This window comes from Mustelus asterias, chromosome 11 (genome assembly GCF_964213995.1).
Source record: "Mustelus asterias chromosome 11, sMusAst1.hap1.1, whole genome shotgun sequence".
NCBI classification, from domain to species: Eukaryota; Metazoa; Chordata; class Chondrichthyes; order Carcharhiniformes; family Triakidae; genus Mustelus; species Mustelus asterias.
This window is the reverse complement of record NC_135811.1, coordinates 43,372,873-43,394,875: the sequence shown is the minus strand read 5'-3', so window position 1 is coordinate 43,394,875 and position 22,003 is coordinate 43,372,873. Positions and strand designations below refer to the sequence as shown.

General features: G+C 45.4%; 1 protein-coding gene across 1 annotated transcript in view; it reads right to left on the bottom strand.

Annotated features, from left to right (window-relative positions):
- kndc1 (kinase non-catalytic C-lobe domain containing 1) overlaps positions 1-22,003 on the bottom strand; it is a 207,437-nt gene that overhangs the window by 9,266 nt on the left and 176,168 nt on the right. The window contains exons 27-29 of the mRNA XM_078222911.1: positions 21,050-21,130; positions 12,547-12,629; positions 5,324-5,474 (exon numbers count right to left, since the gene is read on the bottom strand). Coding sequence (XP_078079037.1) covers positions 5,324-5,474; positions 12,547-12,629; positions 21,050-21,130 — 315 coding nt within the window. The remainder of the gene's footprint in view (positions 1-5,323; positions 5,475-12,546; positions 12,630-21,049; positions 21,131-22,003) is intronic.

The window sequence follows — 22,003 nt, the reverse complement described above, 5'->3', positions numbered from 1 at the left end:
CGCCAATGAACTCCTGCAGCTTGCCAGGGGTTGTGACTGTAAGGATGTCTCCGCCGAGCAGTACATGCAAGACCTCGCCCGAGACGCGTTCGTAGCAGGGGTAGGGTCCTCGTACATCAGACTTAAATTATTAGAAAAGGGGAAACTCAACTTGACCCAGGCAATGGGGATGGCCGTGAGGTTGGAGGCGGCGTCGAAGAGCTTGGCGCTGTACCCCGAGGACCACGTGCCGTCAACGTGGTTGGAGCAAGCTCTGCTCCCTCCTCGCCCCGCGAACCCGCGCTCCCAGATCGATTCGACGACGGCGGCAGCTCCAGGTGGCCAGCGATGCTATTTTTGCGGTGGGGCCAAGCATCCACGGCAACAGTGTCCGGCAAGAACGGCAATCTGCAGCCAGTGCGGTAAAAAAGGCCACTACGGCAAAGTCTGCAGGTCCAAACCTAAAAACGGCAGTGCAGCATGTAACCCTCCAGAACGGAGACCATCTCTTTCGGCGCTGCAGTACCCACGAGGTCCGACCACGTGCGATCTCAGGACGGCGCCATCGTGGCAGACAGAGGAGGAGGAAGACCACCAGGAGTCGCTGCGCTTGGAGCCCTCGGCCACATGCGATTCATGGGGGCGGCCATCATGGTCCACGACGACTAGGAGCGACCAGCAGGGGTCCTCAGCATCCACATCGGCAGCATGCAGTGACGCCCAGGGGCCAACGGTGGCGTCGATCTCTCTGGATCAGACCAGGCATTACAGACTGGAACATTCCATGATGGAGGTAAAGGTTAGTGGCAAAACTGTGAATTGTCTGTTTGACAGTGGGAGCACCGAAAGTTTCATACACCCTGAAACTGCTAAAAGGTGTGGACTCCGGGTTCTCCCTGCCAAACAGACAATTTCCATGGCATCACAGTCCCGGTCTGTACCGATCCAAGGACGATGTATGGTAACTCTTGAGGTACAGGGCACAGTTTACGAGCAATACAGGCTCCTTGTGCTACCTCACCTTTGCGCGCCAATTCTCCTCGGACTAAACTTTATGGCCCACATGAGGAGTGTGATCCTACAGTACGGTGGGCCACTCCCTTCACTGGCAGTAGGGAACCAGCCGCAGCCTCCAAATTGCCCAAAGCGCCCCGCGTGCAATCTATCCACCCTGAAGATCACGACACCATCCCTTTTTAAAAATCTGGTACCTGGCTGCAAGCCCATCGCTACTAAAAGTAGGCGTTACAGCGCTGAGGACCGGATCTTTATTAGATCTGAGGTTCAGCGGCTCCTCAAGGAAGGGATCATACAGGCCAGTGCTAGTCCGTGGAGAGCGCAGGTCGTGGTAGTCAAAAGCGGGAACAAACCTCGGATGGTCATCGACTATAGTCAGACCATTAATAGATACACGCAGCTGGATGCGTATCCTCTCCCGCGCATTTCTGATATGGTCAATCAGATTGCGCAGTACCGAGTGTTTTCTACCATAGACCTTAAGTCCGCCTACCATCAACTCCCCATCCGCCCAGAGGACCGACAATATACGGCTTTTGAGGCGGATGGTCGTCTATACCAATTCCTCAGGGTTCCATTTGGTGTCACCAATGGGGTCTCGGTCTTCCAGCGTGCTATGGACCGAATGGTGGACCAGAACGGGTTGCGGGCTACCTTCCCGTACCTGGATAACGTCACCATCTGCGGCCATGACCAGCAGGACCACGACACGAATCTCCAACACTTTCTACGCACTGCATCTCGCCTGAATCTGACCTATAACAGGGAGAAGTGCGTATTCCGTACGCGTAGGTTAGCCATCCTCGGATACGTGGTGGAAAACGGGGTCATTGGCCCTGATCCAGACCGTATGCGCCCACTCACTGAACTTCCCTTGCCCGCTAGCACGAAAGCACTGAGGAGATGCCTCGGGTTCTTTTCGTATTATGCACAGTGGGTCCCCAACTACGCGGACAAAGCTCGTCCGCTCATTAAGTCCACGACCTTCCCACTTACGCCGGAGGCCCAATTGGCCTTCAAGGTTTTGAAAAGCGACATCTCGAAAGCCACGATGCACGCGGTGGATGAATCCATCCCTTTCCAGGTGGAGAGTGATGCATCGGACTTCGCCCTAGCCGCCACACTAAACCAGGCAGGCAGGCCCATCGCGTTTTTTTCCCGCACCCTTCAAGGCCCAGAGATTCGGCACTCAGCGGTGGAAAAGGAGGCTCAGGCCATTGTGGAGGCAGTCAGACACTGGCGCCATTACCTGGCAGGTAAGCGGTTCACCCTGATCACGGATCAACGATCCGTGGCGTTTATGTTCAGTAACACGCAGAGGGGCAAGATCAAGAACAATAAGATCTTGCGGTGGAGAATTGAGCTCTCCACCTATAATTACGATATTATGTATCGTCCAGGGAAGCTCAATGAGCCCTCGGATGCCCTCTCGCGCGGAACATGCGCCATCATGCAGGAGGACCGCTTGAAGGCTCTCCACAATGATCTGTGTCATCCTGGAGTCACCAGACTCTACCACTTCATAAAAGCCCGCAACCTACCCTACTCGGTGGAGGAGGTCAGGTCAGTTACTAGAAGTTGTCGGATTTGCGCAGAATGCAAACCACACTTTTATCGACCAGACCGGGCACATTTGGTCAAGGCCACTCGCCCTTTTGAGAGGCTGAGTGTAGATTTTAAGGGCCCCCTTCCCTCAACGGATCGGAATGTCTATTTTCTTAACATAATAGACGAATTTTCCCGGTTTCCGTTTGTTTTCCCCTGTGCGGACACGTCGACTGCCACCGTCATCAAGGCATTCAGTGAGCTTTTTACCCTGTTCGGGTACCCCTGCTATATTCATAGCGACAGGGGCTCGTCGTTCATGAGCAACGACTTGAGGCAATTCCTGCTCTCATTCGGGATTGCCTCTAGTAGAACCACGAGCTACAACCCTAGGGGTAACGGACAGGTGGAAAGGGAGAATGCTACAGTCTGGAAGGCTGTCCTACTGGCACTGAAATCCAAGGGCCTTCCAGTCTCCCGGTGGCAGGAGGTCCTTCCAACTGCGCTCCATTCTATCCGCTCCCTCCTGTGTACGGCAACCAATGCTACTCCCCACGAGAGGATGTTCTCATTCCCTCGGAAGTCGTCCTCGGGGACCTCATTGCCAGCCTGGTTGACGTACCCAGGACCCGTCCTTCTGCGGCGCCATGTGAGGGCTCGCAAGTCCGACCCCTTGGTCGAACCGGTCCAACTCCTCCACGCCAACCCTCAGTATGCCTATGTGGCATATCCTGACGGGCGAGAGGACACTGTCTCCATTAGAGACCTGGCGCCCGCAGGGGACGTAGCAACTCCTGTCGCTCCTATTCCCCCAGTCACAGATCCACTACTCCTCATTACTTCCCCAGACGTGGCGCGGTCAGCACCGGGACCAGTGCATAACACTTTTACTCCCATGTACAGCTTGCCTGAGACTCGGAGATCGGCGCCACCATCATCACCACCACCACCACCACCAAACGTTCCAGGATCCCCTACACCATCGCCTCATCAGGGCCGGCCGGCCCGGGAGTCTTTGAGGGGACAGCCAGATGTTGCTTTGAGAGAGCCACCGCAAGCACCTGCTCCGGTTTCGCAACCGGTGTTGAGAAGATCGCAGCGTCGGTGTGGTCCTCCAGACCGTCTGGACTTGTGAATCCTGTTATTTTTTTTTGTCATTGTCTGTTTTCATCCACCCCGCCACCTTTGGTTCCTAAAGGAGGGGTGAATGTGGTGAACCATCGTTGGTTCACCACTGGGGTTGTTATTGTGTTACTGTTGGGCTAGGGTGTTGTTGTTATGGGGGTTGTACTATGTTGTTGGGTTAGGGTGTTTACCTGTCCTAAGTGTTATCGTGGCACACTCCAGTGGGGTCCCGCCTCCGGTGGCAGGGTATAAGACCCCCTGCTCCGGCAGGACCCCTTCAGTCTGAACGGGTGAATTTGTGTTAGTAGTTTCATTGTTAATGTATTAAAGCCTTCAGTTCTAAAGCCTTGTTTCCGGGTGCTCATTGAGGTGCATCAGTGTGTGATTTGTATCATTTTGCCAATAGAAACAAAAGAACTATTTACCAGTCAAGACAAATGATAATAAAGATGCTTCAATACTTCTCAAGCATCCAATGAACCAGTTCGAGCACTGACAATGAAAGAACAAGGCCTCCACTCCAATTCCAAGAAGATTTTCAGGTCAAAGGTACCTATCACTTCTGTAGTGGAGAAATGTGACCACATTTCTGGTGAGGCAGGGTAGTTCTTGTTTGGTATCATGTGTGAACATGTGCCTCAGAAGAACCATAATGTGGTTAAACATTAGGGGCAGGATTTTCTGGCCCTTTCCGCCAGCGGGATCTTCCTGTTCTGTTGAAGTCGATCCCTGCCGTGCGGGCGTGCCATGCAAAACACTGTAGACTTTGGAGGGACCGGAGATCCTGTTGGTAGCCAATGGTGAGCTGGTGGGGGTGGGAGGTGCTGAAAAATTCTGGCCTAAGAGTTTGGAAGGGGGTCGGGAAGCAGTTGTATAAAGATAAGCAGGAACAAAAAGTACAAAACCACTTTGAAGTAGTAGGGCAGGATACATAAGTTTACAAGAAAGTTTATAGATCTATGCTGAAAAATGCTGCACACAGAAACTAATTTAGCAAATGATATAACAAGTGAAAGTCGGAGGCGTAAAATTACATTGCACATGTTAAGATGCGATAGTGAACATGTCAGAGTCAGTTTTGAGGGAAGTTAAACAGCCAAAATTACAATCAGAGATTGGAAGAACTTTGGTGTTCAGGGTCACTATCATAGAATCATACAGTGCAGAAGGAGGCCATTTGGTCCATCGAGTCTGCCCCGACAACAATCCCACCCAGGCCCCCTATCTATAACCCCATGCATTTACCCCAGCTAGTTCCCCGATACTAAGGGGCAATTTAGCATGGCCAATCCACCTAATTCACACATCTTTGGACTGTGGGAGGAAACTATCTCTGAGGTAACATGTAGAGGAAGAAAGGAGCGGGGGGGGGGGGAATCAAGAATGGGACCGTGTGATGGATTGATGAATTGAATCAGATTTTGCATTTAAACAAATATATAAGTTTTGACTGAATATAAATAGATCTCAAAAGTATAAAGGGTCTGAACTGACCCATAATGATGTGAGAGGATGGAGATTTTTTTATTGTTCCACAGTGTTAAAAAGTACAGAACATGACCCGTCCAAAAAAATTATTTACTGTCACAGTGAGGTTACAAATTATAAATTAATTCCCATCAAAACATTTGATGTAAAATAAATTTAAAATGCTCACCTTAGGTGTGTCGCATGTGACAATTTCAGCAGAGACCCACTGGCTAACGTTGTCTGCATATTTAATCAGATCGAGAAGGTACTGGTGTTGTTTGCATTCCAGCACAAATAAACTGCTGCCCTCTGCCATTGCTGATTCTGACAAAACTGATCTGCAAATAATTACATTGCAACCTGATTGTGAATCACTTTATAACAATCATTGTGAATCATTTACACTACAACCTGATCAATATATTACTTGATCTCCAGTTGACTCATAATGTAAACAAGGTATCATCTAACTGAATAAGGACAAATTGTAAATAATGTGATGCAAGTCTCTTATTTTGCTGTTGACGGCACACAGGGCTGAATCTTCCCAAAGGTGCACAGAGTGTTGGCTCGGGCGAGAACGCTGGTGCGAAGCTTGCAGGCCGTCCAGTCGGCTTTCCTCGCCATGCTGAACAACACGCTGTGCATTTTAAAAGGGGATGTGAGATCCACACCCTCAACTGAAGGAACAGGGCCTAAAGATGTCAGCAAGGACAGGAAGTGGCTGATGAAATTCAACGTGGGCAAGTGCGAGGTCGTGCACTTTGGAAAAAAGAATAGAGGCATGGACTATTTTCTAAACGGTGACAAAATTCATAATGCTAAAGTGCAAAGGGACTTGGGAGTCCTAGTCCAGGATTCTCTAAAGGTAAACTTGCAGGTTGAGTCCGTAATTAAGAAAGCAAATGTAATGTTGTCATTTATCTCAAGAGGCTTGGAATACAAAAGCAGGGATGTACTTCTGAGGCTTTATAAAGCACTGGTTAGGCCCCATTTGGAGTACTGTGAGCAATTTTGGGCCCCACACCTCAGGAAGGACATACTGGCACTGGAGCGGGTCCAGCGGAGATTCACACGGATGATCCCAGGAATGGTAGGCCTGACATACGATGAACGTCTGAGGATCGTGGGATTATATTCATTGGAGTTTAGGAGGTTGAGGGGAGATCTGATAGAAACTTACAAGATAATGAACGGCTTAGATAGGATGGACGTAGGGAAGTTGTTTCCATTACCAGGGGAGACTAGGACGCGGGGGCACAGCCTTAGAATAAAAGGGTGTCACTTTAGAACAGAGATGAGGAGAAATTTCTTCAGCCAGAGAGTGGTGGGTCTGTGGAATTCATTGCCACAGAGGGCTGTGGAGGCCGAGACGTTGAGCGTCTTCAAGACAGAAATTGATAAATTCTTGATTTCTCGAGGAATTAAGGGCTATGGGGAGAGAGCGGGTAAATGGAGTTGAAATCAACCATGATTGAATGGTGGAGTGGACTCGATGGGCCGAATGGCCTTACTTCCGCTCCTATGTCTTATGGTCCCTGATTGGGGCAGTGTCTTAAAAGACTATGCAAACATCATAGAATCATTGAAACCCCACGGTGCAGAAGGAGGCCATTCGGCCCATCGAGTCTGCACCGACAACAATCCCACCTAGGCCTGATCCCCGTAATCCCACATATTTACACCTAACCTACGCATCCCGGGACTCTAAGGGTCAATTTAGCATGGCCAATGCACCTAACTCGCACATCTTTGGACTGTGGGAGGAAACTGGAGCACGCGGAGGAAACCCACGCAGACACGAGGAGAATGTGCAAACTCCACACAGCCAGTATCCCAAGCTGGAAATTGAACCCAGGTCGCTGGAGCTGTGATGCAACAGTGCTAACTACTGTGCCACCGTGCCACCACATTGGGGCACCGGCCCCCCCCTTCCACTATGCAAGCACGGGGTGACCTGACACCCCGCCCCTGGCCACCAGCCTTGGGGCTCTTTCACCTCCCCCCAAAAGACATTGGGAACCACCCGCTACACAAGGAAATTCCTCTTCTGACCCCAATGGGGCTCCCCAGAATGCTCACCCTGGCACTTCCAGGAATGCAGGGGGCAGCGCCTGGGTGCCAGGATCATGGTCCCTCACTACCCAGAGCTACCTTTACCAGTGCTCTCCCGACCTGGTCACCATGACTGGTTTCTATTTTTCGTTGAGGGTTTACGTTACAGCTTCAAGTCCGGGAAGTATTTTATGGAAATCAGATTCATGCCCTTTCTGGACATGAGCCAGATTACATCACCAGCGGAAGGCCACAGTAGATCACAAACAAAGGTCTCGCCAGCGCAAATCTCATTTTTGACCGCTTGCGAAATTTAGCGGCCATTATGGAATTTGCGCCCACCATTGATGGGGTCGCTAAATCACGGCCATAGAGTATAATCAAAGTTTAATCAGAGATTGCAAAGTGCCATGAACTCCCAACAGCTGGTCAATGATCAAATTGCTCATGCTAAGTCACATAATATACCTAATAATACCTTGCTGCCCCACAGCTCCAGGGACCCGGATTCAATTCCGGCCTCGGGTCCCTGTCTGTGTGGAGTTAGTACGTTCTCCCTGTGTGTTTCCTCTGGGTGCTCTGGTTTCCTCCCACAGTCCAAAGATGTGCAAGTTAAGTTGATTGGCCATCCTAAATTGCCCCTTAGTGTCAGCGGGACTAGCAGGGTAAATATGTGGGGTTGCAGAGATAGGGCCTGCGTGGGATTGTGGTTGGTGCAGACTTGATAGGCTAAATGGCCTCCTTCTGCACTGTTGGGATTCTATGAATATATGTTCTATAAAGCCAGGAGGTTTTTTCATTTAACGGACATTGCACATTATTCTAAGGTGTGTCCCATTAAGGCTTGTTAAGTAAGCACAAGTTCAACTCTGCATTTAACTGGGCAGACAAGTGTTCTGGAATTTCCTGGGGATATCCAGCCTCTCCTTGTAACTCAAACCATCAAGTCCCGGTAGCATCCTAGTAGCATTCGTGGGACATGGGCGTGGCTGGCTGGCCAGCATTTATCACCCATCCCTAGTTGCTCTTGAGGTGGTGGTGGTGAGCTGCCTTCTTGAAATGCTGCAGTCCATATGTTGTGGGTTTTAAGTTTTTTAAGGTTTATTTATTATTGTCACAAGTAGGCTTACATTAACACTGCAATGAAGTTACTGTGAAAATCCCCTAGTCGCCACACTCTGGCACCTGTTCGGGTACACTGAGGGAGAATTTAGCAAGGCCAATAGCAAGTTTTTGGACTGTGTGAGGAAATCGTAGCACCCGTAGGAAACCCACACAGACATAGGGCGATTGTGCAAACTCCACACAGACAGTGACCCGAGCCAAGAATCGAACCCAGGTCTCTGGCGCTGTGAGGCAGCAGTGCTAATCACCGTGCCACCGTGCCACCCCACAATTTGGTTTTGACCCAGCAACTGTGAAGGAATGGAGATATATTTCCAAATCAGGATGGTGAGTGGCCTGAAGGGGAACTTGCAGTAAATCTCTGAATGCCTTACATGCAGACATGGCTTGATAGCAAGAGCATCCCACAGTAAGAAAAGCTGTTCGATATAACAGCTTCTACTTTTAATGCAGACTCTATAATGAATGTTGGCTGTTGTTATTTGGCAATAATTCTGCAAATCTAAATAAATATTTGAAGATACAACTCAGTAAAAACATTATTTATAAGCTATATATGATCTTGCCTGACAACCTTGAACATTTTTAAAAAATGATCTGTGTGTTATTTTTGACCTTACTTTGAGTTTGCCTTCAGTTGCCTAGGCCTCAGGCTCCAGAATTCACTGCTTACACCCTTCTGCCACCTCGCTTTCTTCCTTTAATTCGCCTCTTAAAACTTATCTCTTGGTCAGTTGACCTAATATCTCTTTACGTGGCTCGGTGTTATAATTTATAGTGCTCCGTGAAGCATCTTGGAATGTTTAATTGCATTAGAAGTGCTATCTAAATATATTGTGCAACAGAATCATTGCAGCTATTATACAGTGCCCACATTCAAATGTTTAAATGCTGTAACATTCATAAAAGTTGCAGGAGACATGAGAGTCTTGGGTACCAGTCTGTGCTTTCCTGTGCTATATAACCTGCAACAAGATTTTATGAGAACACATATTTTCTTCCCAGCAGTTCTTCTATAGCTTTCATCTCATGAAAATTGTAAACAGCCCACACACTGAGAAGGTAATATACTGCTGTAATAAAATTTTACTTCAGATTGCTGCTTAACTCAGCACCGATACTGAATGTGGTGGTTCATGTTCATTTCCATATTTCAGCCTAAAGGGTCGGTAAAATGAGTATAGGCAGTCTAAATGACCACACATAACTTGATCTAGGAGACATATCCTTGTAGATTTATGTATTTTAGAACATGCAGGTAAGGCTTTATATATCTAAGAGACTGCAGATAGCAATGGAATGCTCATAAGTCTGATTTTTGTGAGCCTTTGCTGGATAATTCTTTGAAATCTCCAATTATTCCAAAAATCCCCTCAATATGAATACAGTTAGGTAACAATATTTTATTTAAAAAGTAATAAATCTGTCACCTATTGAAAACAAGGGAGCCTGGAATAGAACTGGTCTCTGTAGTGATGTGAAAAATGTGTTCTTTATCGCAGGAATACAAGATAAAATACATAAATACGAGGGCAAGTGAAAACATTACTGAGGATATATGGTGCAAGAGCTTGTATACAAGAACAGTGTGAATTACAAAAACTTAAAACAGAATCATAGAAACCCTACAGTGCAGAAGGAAGCCAGTAGGCCTATCGAGTCTGCACCGACAACAATTCCATCCAGGTCCTATCCCCATAACCTCACATGTTTGCCCCACTAATCCCTCTGGCATCCCGGGACACGAAGGGGCAATTTATCATAACTATTCAACCAAACCTGCACATCTTTGGACTGTGGGAGGAAACTCATGCAGACACGGGGAGAACATGCAAACTCCACATAAACAGTGACCCAAGCCGGGAATCAAACCCAGGTCCCGGGAGCTATGAGGCAGCAGTGCTAACCTCTGTGCCACCATGCCGGTAAAAAGGATTAAAGGACTTAAAACATCAGGGCTGAGGGGAGATTAAATTGAGATGTAGAAAATTGTGAGAGGCCTGGATATCGTGAATGAGAGGGTCCACTTACATTAGCAGAAAGGTCAGTGACCAGGGGGCATAGAATTAAAGTGATTGGTAGGAAGATGAGGTGAGATGAGGTAAAATGTTTTTACCCAGATGGTTGCGAGAGTCTAGAACTCGCTGCCTAAAAGGGGAGGAGAGGAAGAAACCCTCAATTCATCTAAAAGGTGTCTGGATGTAAGTGCTGGGCTACAAACCAAATGCTGGAACGTGAGATTAGGCTGCGTGGCTCATTTTTCAGCCAGCGCAGACACAATGGACCAAATGGCCTCCTTCTGTACCATAAGCTTTCTATCATTCTATGATCATAACTGTGAGGCAACATACAATGGTGCCAGATCCCAAGACGCCATCCCTAGTGCTTCCATACCCTAGAATCCTGAATTATTGATCTGAGCCTAGGTAGACTGGGGCAATAACAGGCTGAATTCTTTGCGGGGGCGGAGGCCCCTCCTCCCCGGTTGGAAAATGAAGGGCAAGCCCTTCTTGGCATGGCCTAGAAGCCCAACCTGATTCAAGACCAGCAGCCTGTTCACTGGCTCAGGTTTTGCCCCCATCTCCGAGGAACTCCCACCTCTCTGAGAGCTGGCCACTGGGAGTTGCTGTACCTGCAGCCAGTTTCCAATCAGGATGGCTGGAGCTGGACACTGAGGCGCGTGCGGCGACTTTGCCAAGTCTGGTTTGACAGGCCTGGGCAAAGGGCTTAAGGGGTGAGGGGCCACTATCAGATAGGGGGAGGAAGCGGTGTGGTGAATACCATGTTGGGGTGGGGGTGTTATGATCTATCAGGTACAGGGTGCCCACACAGGAATGCCTCCCTAACCACCATGCAGCCTGGAGACCAGCACTCAATTCGTCCGACAGCCTCGCCACGTGCCATGGCTGCTCACCACTGCTAAAGTACCAGCAGTGGCAGGAGGAGGCCCTTACGTGGCTATTAATTGGCAGGGCTGACCTACACCTCCACTGCCACATGCTAAGGAGCTGGACAAATCATCAAAATTCTAAATTTCAATCATTATCTCGTGGTTTTCAACTCACTCTTGGGAAGCAAACTTATTAAGATGTGGATTGCTGGTGTGACAGATCCCACTTACAAATAACAAATGACATTGTAAATGACATAGTAGGTGGCTGCAGTCGTTCAAAAGCTTCAGCATAAATAAGGAAAGGAACGGAAGGAAAGTGGACACAAATTTTAAAAAGATTAGCACAAGGGTTCAGCTAACAACAAACGGCTACATTTCACTCAGTGTCTGATATCATCTGACCAGGTCAATGAGAATATTTCCTTGAAATCAATGGCACAATAATCTCTCCCTCAAAGTCAACAAAGCTGAAGGAGATTGTCATCGACTTCAGGAAGCGTAGAGGTGAACATTCCCCTGTCTACATCAATGAGGATGAAGCAGAAAGGGTCGAAAGCTTCGAGTTTCTAGGTGTCCAGATCACCAATAACCTGTCCTGGTCCCCCCATGCCGACACTATAGTTAAGAAAACCCACCAACCCCTCTACTTTCTCAGAAGACTAAGAAAATTTGGCATGTCAGCTACCACTCTCACCAACTTTTATAGATGCACCATAGAAAGCATTCTTTCTGGTTGTATCACAGCTCGGTATGGCTCCTGCTCTGCCCAAAACTGCAAGAAACTACAAAGGGTCGTGAATGAAGCTCAATCCATCACGCAAACCAGCCTCCTATCCATTGACTCTATCCACACTTCCTGCTGCCTCGGAAAAGCAGCCAGCATGATTAAGGACCCCATGCACCCCCGACATTCTCTCTTCCACCTTCCTCCATTGGGAAAAAGATACATAAGTCTGAGGTTACGTACCAACCGACTCAATAACAGCTTCTTCCCTGCTGCCATTAGACTTTTGAATGGACCTACCTTGCACTAAGTTGATCTTTCTCTACACCCTAGCTATGACTGCAACACTACATTCTACACTCTCTCCTTCTCTATGAACAGTACGCTTTGTCTGTATAACATGCAAGAAACAATACTTTTGACTGTATACTAATGCATGTCACAATAACAAATCAAATCAAATCACACAAGAAATATAGGATTTAATGTAAGCACATGCAACATAGTGAAGTTTTGCTTCTCCCATCTGTTCTATTGAATAGACACTTGTAAATACATTTCTAATCATGATTCTATAATAATCTGACAAAATGAGGAATCTAAAAGTACTCACTTTAGGACGCTTGTGGGCTTATCCTTAACACCAAATGCTCTTGAGTTCAGGAAATGGATCGGGTGGCAATCTTGAAACAGTTCCTAAAATTAAAAAGTATGTTGACGAACCAAGGTTTTCAATCATATTGAGAAGCATTCAGACATTAATACTGCACTTGGATCCAAAAAACACCATTTAAAACTGCACAGAGACTACAAGCTGTTTTTAACACAGCTAGCTACACATATGATGAGCATGATCATGCTAATAACCTATATTAAATGTGTGTAACTCATGGGATCATGCTAGATTAACATGAATACAATGTCTAAATGTCATAAAGCAGCAGAGTATGCTACAAGGCAAACAAAACTTGTTTTAAGGTGAGTAAAGGATTTTGCAATAGTTCTATCACAGTTACGGCGATGAAAAATTTGGAAGCAGTTCAGAGAAGGTTCACTTGACTCATTCCTGAGATAGGGGGCTTACTTTATTAAGAAAGGTTGAACAGGTTATGCCCCTTGAAGTTTAGGAGAACTAGAGGTGATTTTATTGAAACCTATAAGATCCTAAGGGGATTTGATGTGGTAGATACAGGGAAGATTTTTCCACTTGTGGGAGAGACTAAAGATAGGGAAGAATAAGAGGTCTACTGTTCGAGACAGAGATGAGGAGACATTTCTTCTCTCAAAGGGTCGTTAGTATGTGGAATTCTCTTCCCCAGAAGGGAGTGGAGGCTGGGTCATTGAATTTGTTCAAGGTAGAATTAGACAGATTTTTGATAGACAAAGGAAGAATAATGGGGAAAAGATAACAAAGTGGAGTTGAGATTGTAGTATAAGGGTCTGGCATCTAGAGGGTTAATTTGAAACTCAGTACTGAATCGCCACCAGCCACACAGTGATGCAAGAGGCAACATGACCCACATGCAGGCACAGTCGAATATTGGACAGAACCATGTGTACCAGTAAGCATGGAGACAGGTTGTACTCTCACTGCACATTTGTAAATAGTTCTAAGAGTCAGTAAATAATTATAGTTAACCCATGTATGATGACAACTGTTTCTTCAGATCTACTGTACAGTAACCAACACCCTCCAACCAGGTTCACAACCAGATTAGCCATGATTTTGTTGGATGATGGAGAAGGCCCAAAGGGCTAAATGACCTACTCCGGCTCCTAAGTCCTCTGTTTCTAACAGGGAAGGTCACACAGTTTGGATCAGTGGTTGTTTTCAATGTGAAAAGCTCTGAAAGTCTCTCCAGCTTCTCTCATACCTTCCCGCTGCCCCCCGCCCCACCTCCCTCCACCCCTCTTGTCCTCTCCATGCTCATCTCATCACTGAGATCCATATTCTGTTCAATTAACCTCATGCTCATAGAATCCCTGACCATCCAACTTCCTTCCTTGGCTCCTACACTAGCTGTCTTTTTTATGGTGTATTTTCTTAAGCACTGTCCAGCTTCTAACACTCTTCTCCTCAAAATAAACACCTTGGTCCCTCTAGACTCAGTCATTTCACCATCATCAAATTCCCTTTCCTTTATTGCTGGCTACAATTTCTCTGGTAACCCTGTCTCAATTCTTCCATCCGTCCCATGCATGTCACGAACATAGTAAAGCAGTAGGTTCCTTATTGGTTAAGTATGTCCAAGCTGTAAGTGATTTCAAAAGTCACACTTCTTATTGCCAAACTTGCATTTCTAGTTGGATCGAGAACATATTGATCAAGGAAGTTCTACTGTACACATTTCAGAGACTCCTCCACATTTACCCTTTACTTTAACATGATCTAAATTGATGACTGACATCCTGCAGCCCAGAACTTTAGTGAGATTGGGTGAAATCCCCTGCTGCATTTCTATTGATGGCTGAACAAGCAAATTCTGGAAAGGCAAAGTTTGCCACAGGTGCTTCACCTGAAGATGTCCTTGGCCAGTGGTGCAGGATGAGAAGTGTGAGATTATTCACTTTGGTCATAAGAATAGAAAAGCATAATTTTTTTTAAAGGTCGTGAAACTGGCCAATGTTGATGTTCAGAGGGACTTGGGTGTACATGTACCAGGAATACAAAATCTAGCATGCAGATACAGTAAGCAATTTGGAAAGCAAATGGATGTTGGCCTTTATTGCAAGGGGATTGGAGTACAAAAATAAAGAAACTTTGCTACAATTGTGTGTGGTTTTGGTGAGACCTCACCTGAATTACTGTGTGTAATTTTGGTGGCCACATTTAAGGAGGGATAGACTTGCATTGGAGTCAGTACAGCAAATGGTCATTGAATCCCTACAGTGCAGAAGGAGGCCACTCAGCCCATCGAGTCTTCACTAACTCTATGACAGAGCATCTTACCCAGGCACCCCTACCCCCATGAACCAATCCCCTTAACCTACACATCCTGGGAGATTAAGGTGCAATTTAACATGCTCAATCCACCCAATCCATGGTCAATGGATTGGACTCTGGGCTAAGAAGTTTAATCTAGGATTAGAAGATGGGTAATTAGGTCTATGTTCTCTGGAGTTCAGAAGAATTAAGAGATGATCTCATTGAAACATACAAGATTCTGGAGGGGCTTGACAGGGTAGACACTGAGAGGCTGTTTCCCCAGCTGGGGAATCTAGAACAAAGGGGCATAATTTCAAGATAAGATAATTTAGGACTAGGATTAGGAGAAACTTTGGAATCTTAGGTGAATCTTTGGAATTCTCTATCCCGGAGGGTTGTGGATATGCCACCATTGAACACACTTAAGGTCGAGTCAGGGAATTAAGAGATATGGGGAGTGGGTGGGAGAATGGAGTTGAGTTCCAAGATCAGCCATGATCATACTGAATGGCTGAGCAGGGTCAATGGGTCAAGGGTCTTCTCCTGCTCCTATTTCTTATGTTCTTATTGTGACAAACTTCCATCTGATTGGAAACAAAGTGATGCAAGGTGTTCAAATGTCACAATAAGGATCTCAGTTATCTGTGTCAACTTGTTATTGGCACCAGGGCCCATTCCATGCTCAGGGTGGTCATCTGCACTTTTACCATGCTAATAGAAGGTACTGATCCAATGTCAGCATCTAGTTTCTTGGTGAGCAGCAATGTTGATGTTGAAATTATACAGCTCACCTTCGATCGATACTGTCCAACATGCATTGTTTGTTGACTGCAAATCCGTATGTATGCCAGAGTACATAGTCCTCATATTGCAGATTCCAAACCATAGAACCTTCACCTTGTGTTTCATGGCTACTCTCTGCTACCTGCTTGTCAGAATGAATGGACTGAATTCAGAGGAAAGACAGGAGGCCCTATATCTGGAGACCACTCAGTTACAGAAGTTGCTGGAAGCTGCTTGCTTAAAGGGATCAGCAGCCACCTGAATGACTCAGTTCCAGTGTCTTTGACTCTCTTCAGTTGGTCCCACAAGGCAGTGGGTACGATTTGACCCATAGCTGGATCCTGGGGGATGGATATGAGTGCAGGTCCGCACTGGTGAGTCTTTATGTCGCATCTCTGGGCTTAAGGGGGTGGGGTGCAATGTTCCTCCGGGATCTCTTGCAATTCAGCTTCGGGTCGTAGGGTGTCTAAGTTGCAGTGATGCGGCGTTACAGGGTGTCCTGGTCATGCAGATGCTGGCAGGGTAGACTTGCACACTTGGCTTCCTCTGTGCTATAAATTAGCCAGTGGCAGCGAATCATGCAACTTCATTTGATGCATAACATCACCCAATCAGATAGAATTTAATCCTGAAAAGTGTGAGGTGAAATACTTGGGAAGGAGTCATTTGACAAGGAAGTATTTAACGAATGGCATGACACTAGAAAGTTCTGTGGACCAAACGGACCTTGGCGTGTTTATCCATAGATCTTTGAAAGCAGAAGGGGGTGTTAGTAGGATGGTGAAAAAGGCAAATGGGACACTTGCCTTTATCAATTTATGATGTGGAGATGCCAGCATTGGACTGGGGTATTTATCAATTTAGGCATAGATTACAAAAGCAGAAAAGTCACGTTGGAATTGTATAGAACTTTGGTGAGGGCACAGCTAGAGGACTGTGTGCAGTTCTGGTTGCCACATTATAGGAAGAATGTAATTGCACTGGAGGGGGTGCAGAGGAGATTCACCAGGTTGTTGCCTGGTTTGGAACTTTTAAGTTATGAAGAAAGCTTGGGTAGGCTGGGGTTGTTTTTGTTGGAGCAGAGAAGACTGAGGAATGACCTAATCGAGGTATACAAGATTATGAGGGACACAGATAGAGTGGATAAAGAGCAGCTGTTCCCTTTAGTTGAAGAGTCAGTCATGAGGGGACATAAGTTCAAGGTGAGGGGGAGAAGATTTAGGGGAATGTGAGGAAAAGCTTTTTTACCCAGAGAGTGGTGACGGTTTGGATTGCGCTCCCTGGGAAGGTGGTAAAGACGAGCTACCTCACATCCTTTAAAAGGATCTGGATGACCACTTGGCACGTCATAACATTTAAGGCTATGGGCCAAGTGCTGGTAAATGAGATTAGGTGAGAGATCAGATGTTTCACATGTGTCAGTGCAGACTCAATGGGCCGAAGGGCCTCTCCTGTACTGTATGATTCTACGAGTCTATGAATATTTGGGTTACTAAAGTCCCCCAGCATCACCACCCTATAGTTCTTGCATATCTCTGTGATTTCCCTGCAGATTTGTTCCTCAACCTCCTTCAATACTTGGAGGCTAATAGAATGCAAAGTTGCCCTTATCAGAATGGTAATCACTGAGGTGGGTGAGGACAAGGTCAAGCAAGTCGATGCCTTTTTGTTTTAAGACCCTACTAAGATGACATATACTGGTGATGCAGTGACATTTTTATGTTTCACTTCAATGCAGACCCTCGAACAGTGGTTATAAAACTAATAGGAGAAAGGAGTTTTGATTAATTAAATGTACCATTTGATCAATTGTTAATTAAGAACTTTTCATGTCCCAAGTGGACCACCTAATGATTACAAGCATTAATAATTACACTAATTATTTCATGAGTGATTCCAACAGACAGGTTTGATAAGCGGCAAGTGAGTACAGCCAGAAAATGAATAATGCTTGGAAGGTTTGGCTCACATTCCAGGTAACAAATGCCCACACGATAAAGCAAAAAACGACTGCAAAATGCTAAAGACTGCGTAGGGGTTGGAAGAGGTTGCAACTAATGGGATGCAAATAATCAAGGAGGTTTCCCAACAGCCGGATATCATGGGAGGTTAATGAGAATAATCAAGGAAGAAGTGGCTGGGGCTCGACTGACAGCAACATTGAGACTCATTAGATTGATTTATATTCCAGAATTTACAGAAAGGAAGACTTGCAGTTATTTCCTTCCTTCCTTTCTTTTACGAAAAGAGAATCTGTAGAGTCTCCCAGTGCCTATGCTGCAGACCTTACTCTTATAGAGACAACAGGCTGGTTAACCAACTTCAGAAATATTCGGATTTCCCTATCATAGTTGCTCCACAGTTACAAATGCGACTTTGAAGCACCACTGATGCAAGCGGTCATTGTAAAAGTTGCATTTGAAGCTTTGCCAGTCTGGCTGGGACCTTTTCCTAGTTCTCTCTTTTTTGTGCTGTCCACCTTAAGACTCTAGAGACAGCGAGGAACCTTTGTGGACTTGATCCTTAATTCTAGAATAGCAAATTGGTTACTTTCTTTGTGGTGTACAAGAATGAGAAATTACATTAATAAATGAAGAACTTTGACTTATATAGTGCCCTGCACTCCCTCAAGATATCCTGAGCAGCTATAAAGTCCTTTACAGCTAACTAATTACTCTTCGAGGTGTAGATATTTTTGTTCTGTGGGCAATTCAAGATTTTCTTCATCTTCACCCAGAGAGTGGTAAGGCTGTGAAATTTGCTGCTACAAAAAGTAGTAGAGGCCAAAACATGTATGTTTTCGATAAGCAGTTAGATATAACACTTGAAGCGAAGAGGGTCAAAGGATATGGTGGGGAAAGCGGGATCAGGCTATTGAGTTGGATAATCAGTAATGATCATAATGAATGGTGCAGCAGGTGCGAAGGACTGAATGGTCTCCTCCTGCTCCTATTTTCTACGTTTCCCCTTTTATATTTGCACAAACCTTGTGGTGTTGGTTCCCGGTGTATAGTTCTTGAGCAGCCAGTGAAATAATCAAGTGAGCCCTCCCAGATTTTATAAGACCAATTATCAACAAGACCCATGTATATCTACTGGCTCTTCTTGTTAGTGACTGGTCCAACTGGTCACAGTTAATGCGTTTGTCTGACAGCAGTGAATCTTCCACACTAATGTCATGACACATTATATATTAGCATGAACATGCCCCTGTCATATACATTGGGCATCATGACTTTACTTGTTACTGATGTAATAATGCTGCACCCTCATGTGGTAGCTCACCATTTGGAGCCTGGAGCCTTGTGTGCTCTACATCAGGAGGTAAAGAGGCCTAACAGCAGCTTGAAAACATTTAGTTAAGTCAACATTGCTGGCAAGGTCTGCAAGAGAACACAGAGCCACATGGTTTACTGAAGAACGTGTATGAGTCTTTTAGTATGAAGTCGGAGGAAGAGACCATTCTTGGCATATAGCAACATAGGCCCTCATGGAGAGAAATAAGACCAACAAGTATCTAGCAGTTAAATGTATTTGAAGAGCCTGCATTTATATAAAAGCTCTCATGACCCTAGGATGTTCCAACACACTTCACAGTTAATGATGTACTTCTTAAGTGAGTCACTGCTCTGGTAGCAACCATTTTGCACAGAACGAGATAAATGACCATACAATGGCCAGAATTTCACATGGAGATGGTGATCTCGGCACCTCCAGCTTAAAGGTCAGGGGTGATCCAGCCTCTTCAAGGCCAAGCAGCCCTGAACCAACTGAACAGCCATTGGGCCACTAGGTGGCTTGGGACAAGACCTCTGAAAGAGGGTTGGTCACCCAACGCCTCCCCCAACCTTGGCTCCCCGAAGTAGACTTGGTTTGGGTTTGAAATGTTTTCCATTTTATCATCTCACCCAAACCAAGCCCACCTGTTCTGTGGGGGGTGCGGATCTAAAATTTCCCCCACTTCATCTCTTATTGTTAGAAGTAATATTTATTAGCAATTATGCAAAGAAGTACACATTAAGCCGCAAATACAATGTAAAAAAAAATTTCAGGCCAAAGGAGGAAGAGAAACAGTCTAAAAACTGATTTTATATTTCCATCAAGGAGAGGATATGAATAATATCAATCCATGTGTGAACCACCACTATTGGTTTGTTGCAAAAAGAATTTGGGTGCCCATCAATGTAAAAAGGATAGTATCATTCCAGAGAACAAAGCTGGGTCCTGAATTGTGAAGGTCATGTAGACAGATAAAGGACTAGATAATGCAGACCATCACAAGCTGGTTCACCTTTTCTGAAACACCAGAACCAAAGCACTCGACCTGGGCTTGAACAGGGAGTAAGTTCAAAACTAAGCTGGATAAAAATCTGTTCAGTCAGTGGACGAGTGGTAAATTTGTGGAGTTGACATTGCAGGGAGATGCTGGAAGAGGGTTGTACTGGCTCATTAAGATACAAATGAGATAGATCTCTTTCAGGAAACAAAGATTTGGGCTACAGTATTTAAGTATGCGATGTGACATACACATAGCAGGTTTGGGAGGAACGGTGGCACACTGGTTAGCACTGTTGCCTCACAATTCCAGGGACCTGAGTTCGATTCCAGCCGTTCGGTGATTGTCTGTGGGAAGTTTGCATGTTTTCCCCGTGTCTGCGTAGGTTTCCTCCAGGTGCTCTGGTTTCCTTCCACAGTCCAAAGATGTGCAGGTTAGGTGGATTGGCCATGCTAAATTGCCCTTCAGTATTCAACGTTGTGTAGGTTAGGTCGATCAGCCATGGTAAATGTGAGGGGTAACGGGGATATGGCAGGGCCTGGGTAAGATGCTCTTTCGGAGAATCAGTGCAGACCCAATAGACTGAATGGCCCTTTTCTGCACTGTAGAGATTCTATTCTAACAGATGACTTTGGACCTATGATTCCAAAGATTTCCAAACTTGTGTTTTCCTTACCTTATGTATGGGTCTGATGTGGACTTATTGATAGATATTTATCACTATTATTTGTCAACAAGTCTATGATTACTGTGTCATGTAACTATGAGGATAATACTCGGCAAACTAGGCAAACCTTGGGTCCTCTCGCCATTACTATGTACCTACATTGGTAGTTCTTAAGAGTAGCTGAGGTAACGGTACTACAAATTGCTGCAGTTAGAGAGATTATCATTCAAACAGGATATTATCAATGAAAATAGAATCAGGCTCAGCTGTGTTGAATGTTTACATATGAATGAATGGTGAAATACCAGAGGGCATTCAGGGAACTATATTTAGTGAGCAGTTAACACCACTGGGGGAGGAGAAGTGGAGAGAAATTGTGGAATGGAAATGGATAGGACAGCAAGAATAAATTTTACTTTGTAATATTATCTAAAAGCATTTTATGAAGAGAATTCGAATGGTACCTGTTGTAGCAAGGTCAGTTGCTGGGCTATATACAGTGGACTGTAGTCAGCCAACATAAAAAGTCCTTTCTCATCAACTTTCTGGTAAGTTCCCGACAGTTCTGTTGCAAAGCTATTATAGCAGGGCTTTGGTAATGCAGTTGCTATATTGTGATACTTTTCTTTCTGATGAGGGCTCAAAGGTTCAGTACGTTTACTAATCTTCCATTTAAAGCTCTATTTCAACAATAAGAAATTGATAGAATTTAATGTGCAGCAACTTTGTGTAACATCAATAAGATACATCAATTCAACCCATTTTAAAGAAGCAGAATCTTCTTTTCAAAGATTCTTTTACCTCATATTCTTTTATTTTACAAAATACAATGAAATGAAAACAGGAAGTAGACTCTGAACACACAGGGAATTGAAAATGAAACATGCTGATAATCAGGGTACATCAAGTCGTCTGTTGAATACTTACCAATTAACTGTATGAATTTAAAGTGTACATTATTCACATTCTCTACAGACCGATTGTAGAACACATTAAAGGTAGAAGTCAACAATCATTCAAACATGTTTTATATGCTTGTCCTTGACTTGGATCACACTTGGATGCCAAGAGAAGATCTGCTGTAGGCTGATAGGTTTTGAATGTTGTGAGGACTTTCTTTAAAATTCATTCGTGGGACATTTTTTAATTCATTCATGGGACATGGGCGTCGCTGACTCATCCCTAGTTGCCCTTGTCCAAAGGGCAGTTCAGAGTCATCCACATTGCTGTGGCTCTGGAGTCACATGTAGGCCAGACCAAGTAAGGGCGGCAGATTTCCTTCCCTAAAGGGAACCAGATGGGTTTTTCTGACAATCGACAGTGGTTTCATGGTCATCAGTAGATTCTTAATTCCAGATTTTTAAAAAATTGAATTCAAATTTGCCGTGGCAGGATTCAAATTCGGGTCCACCGATCAT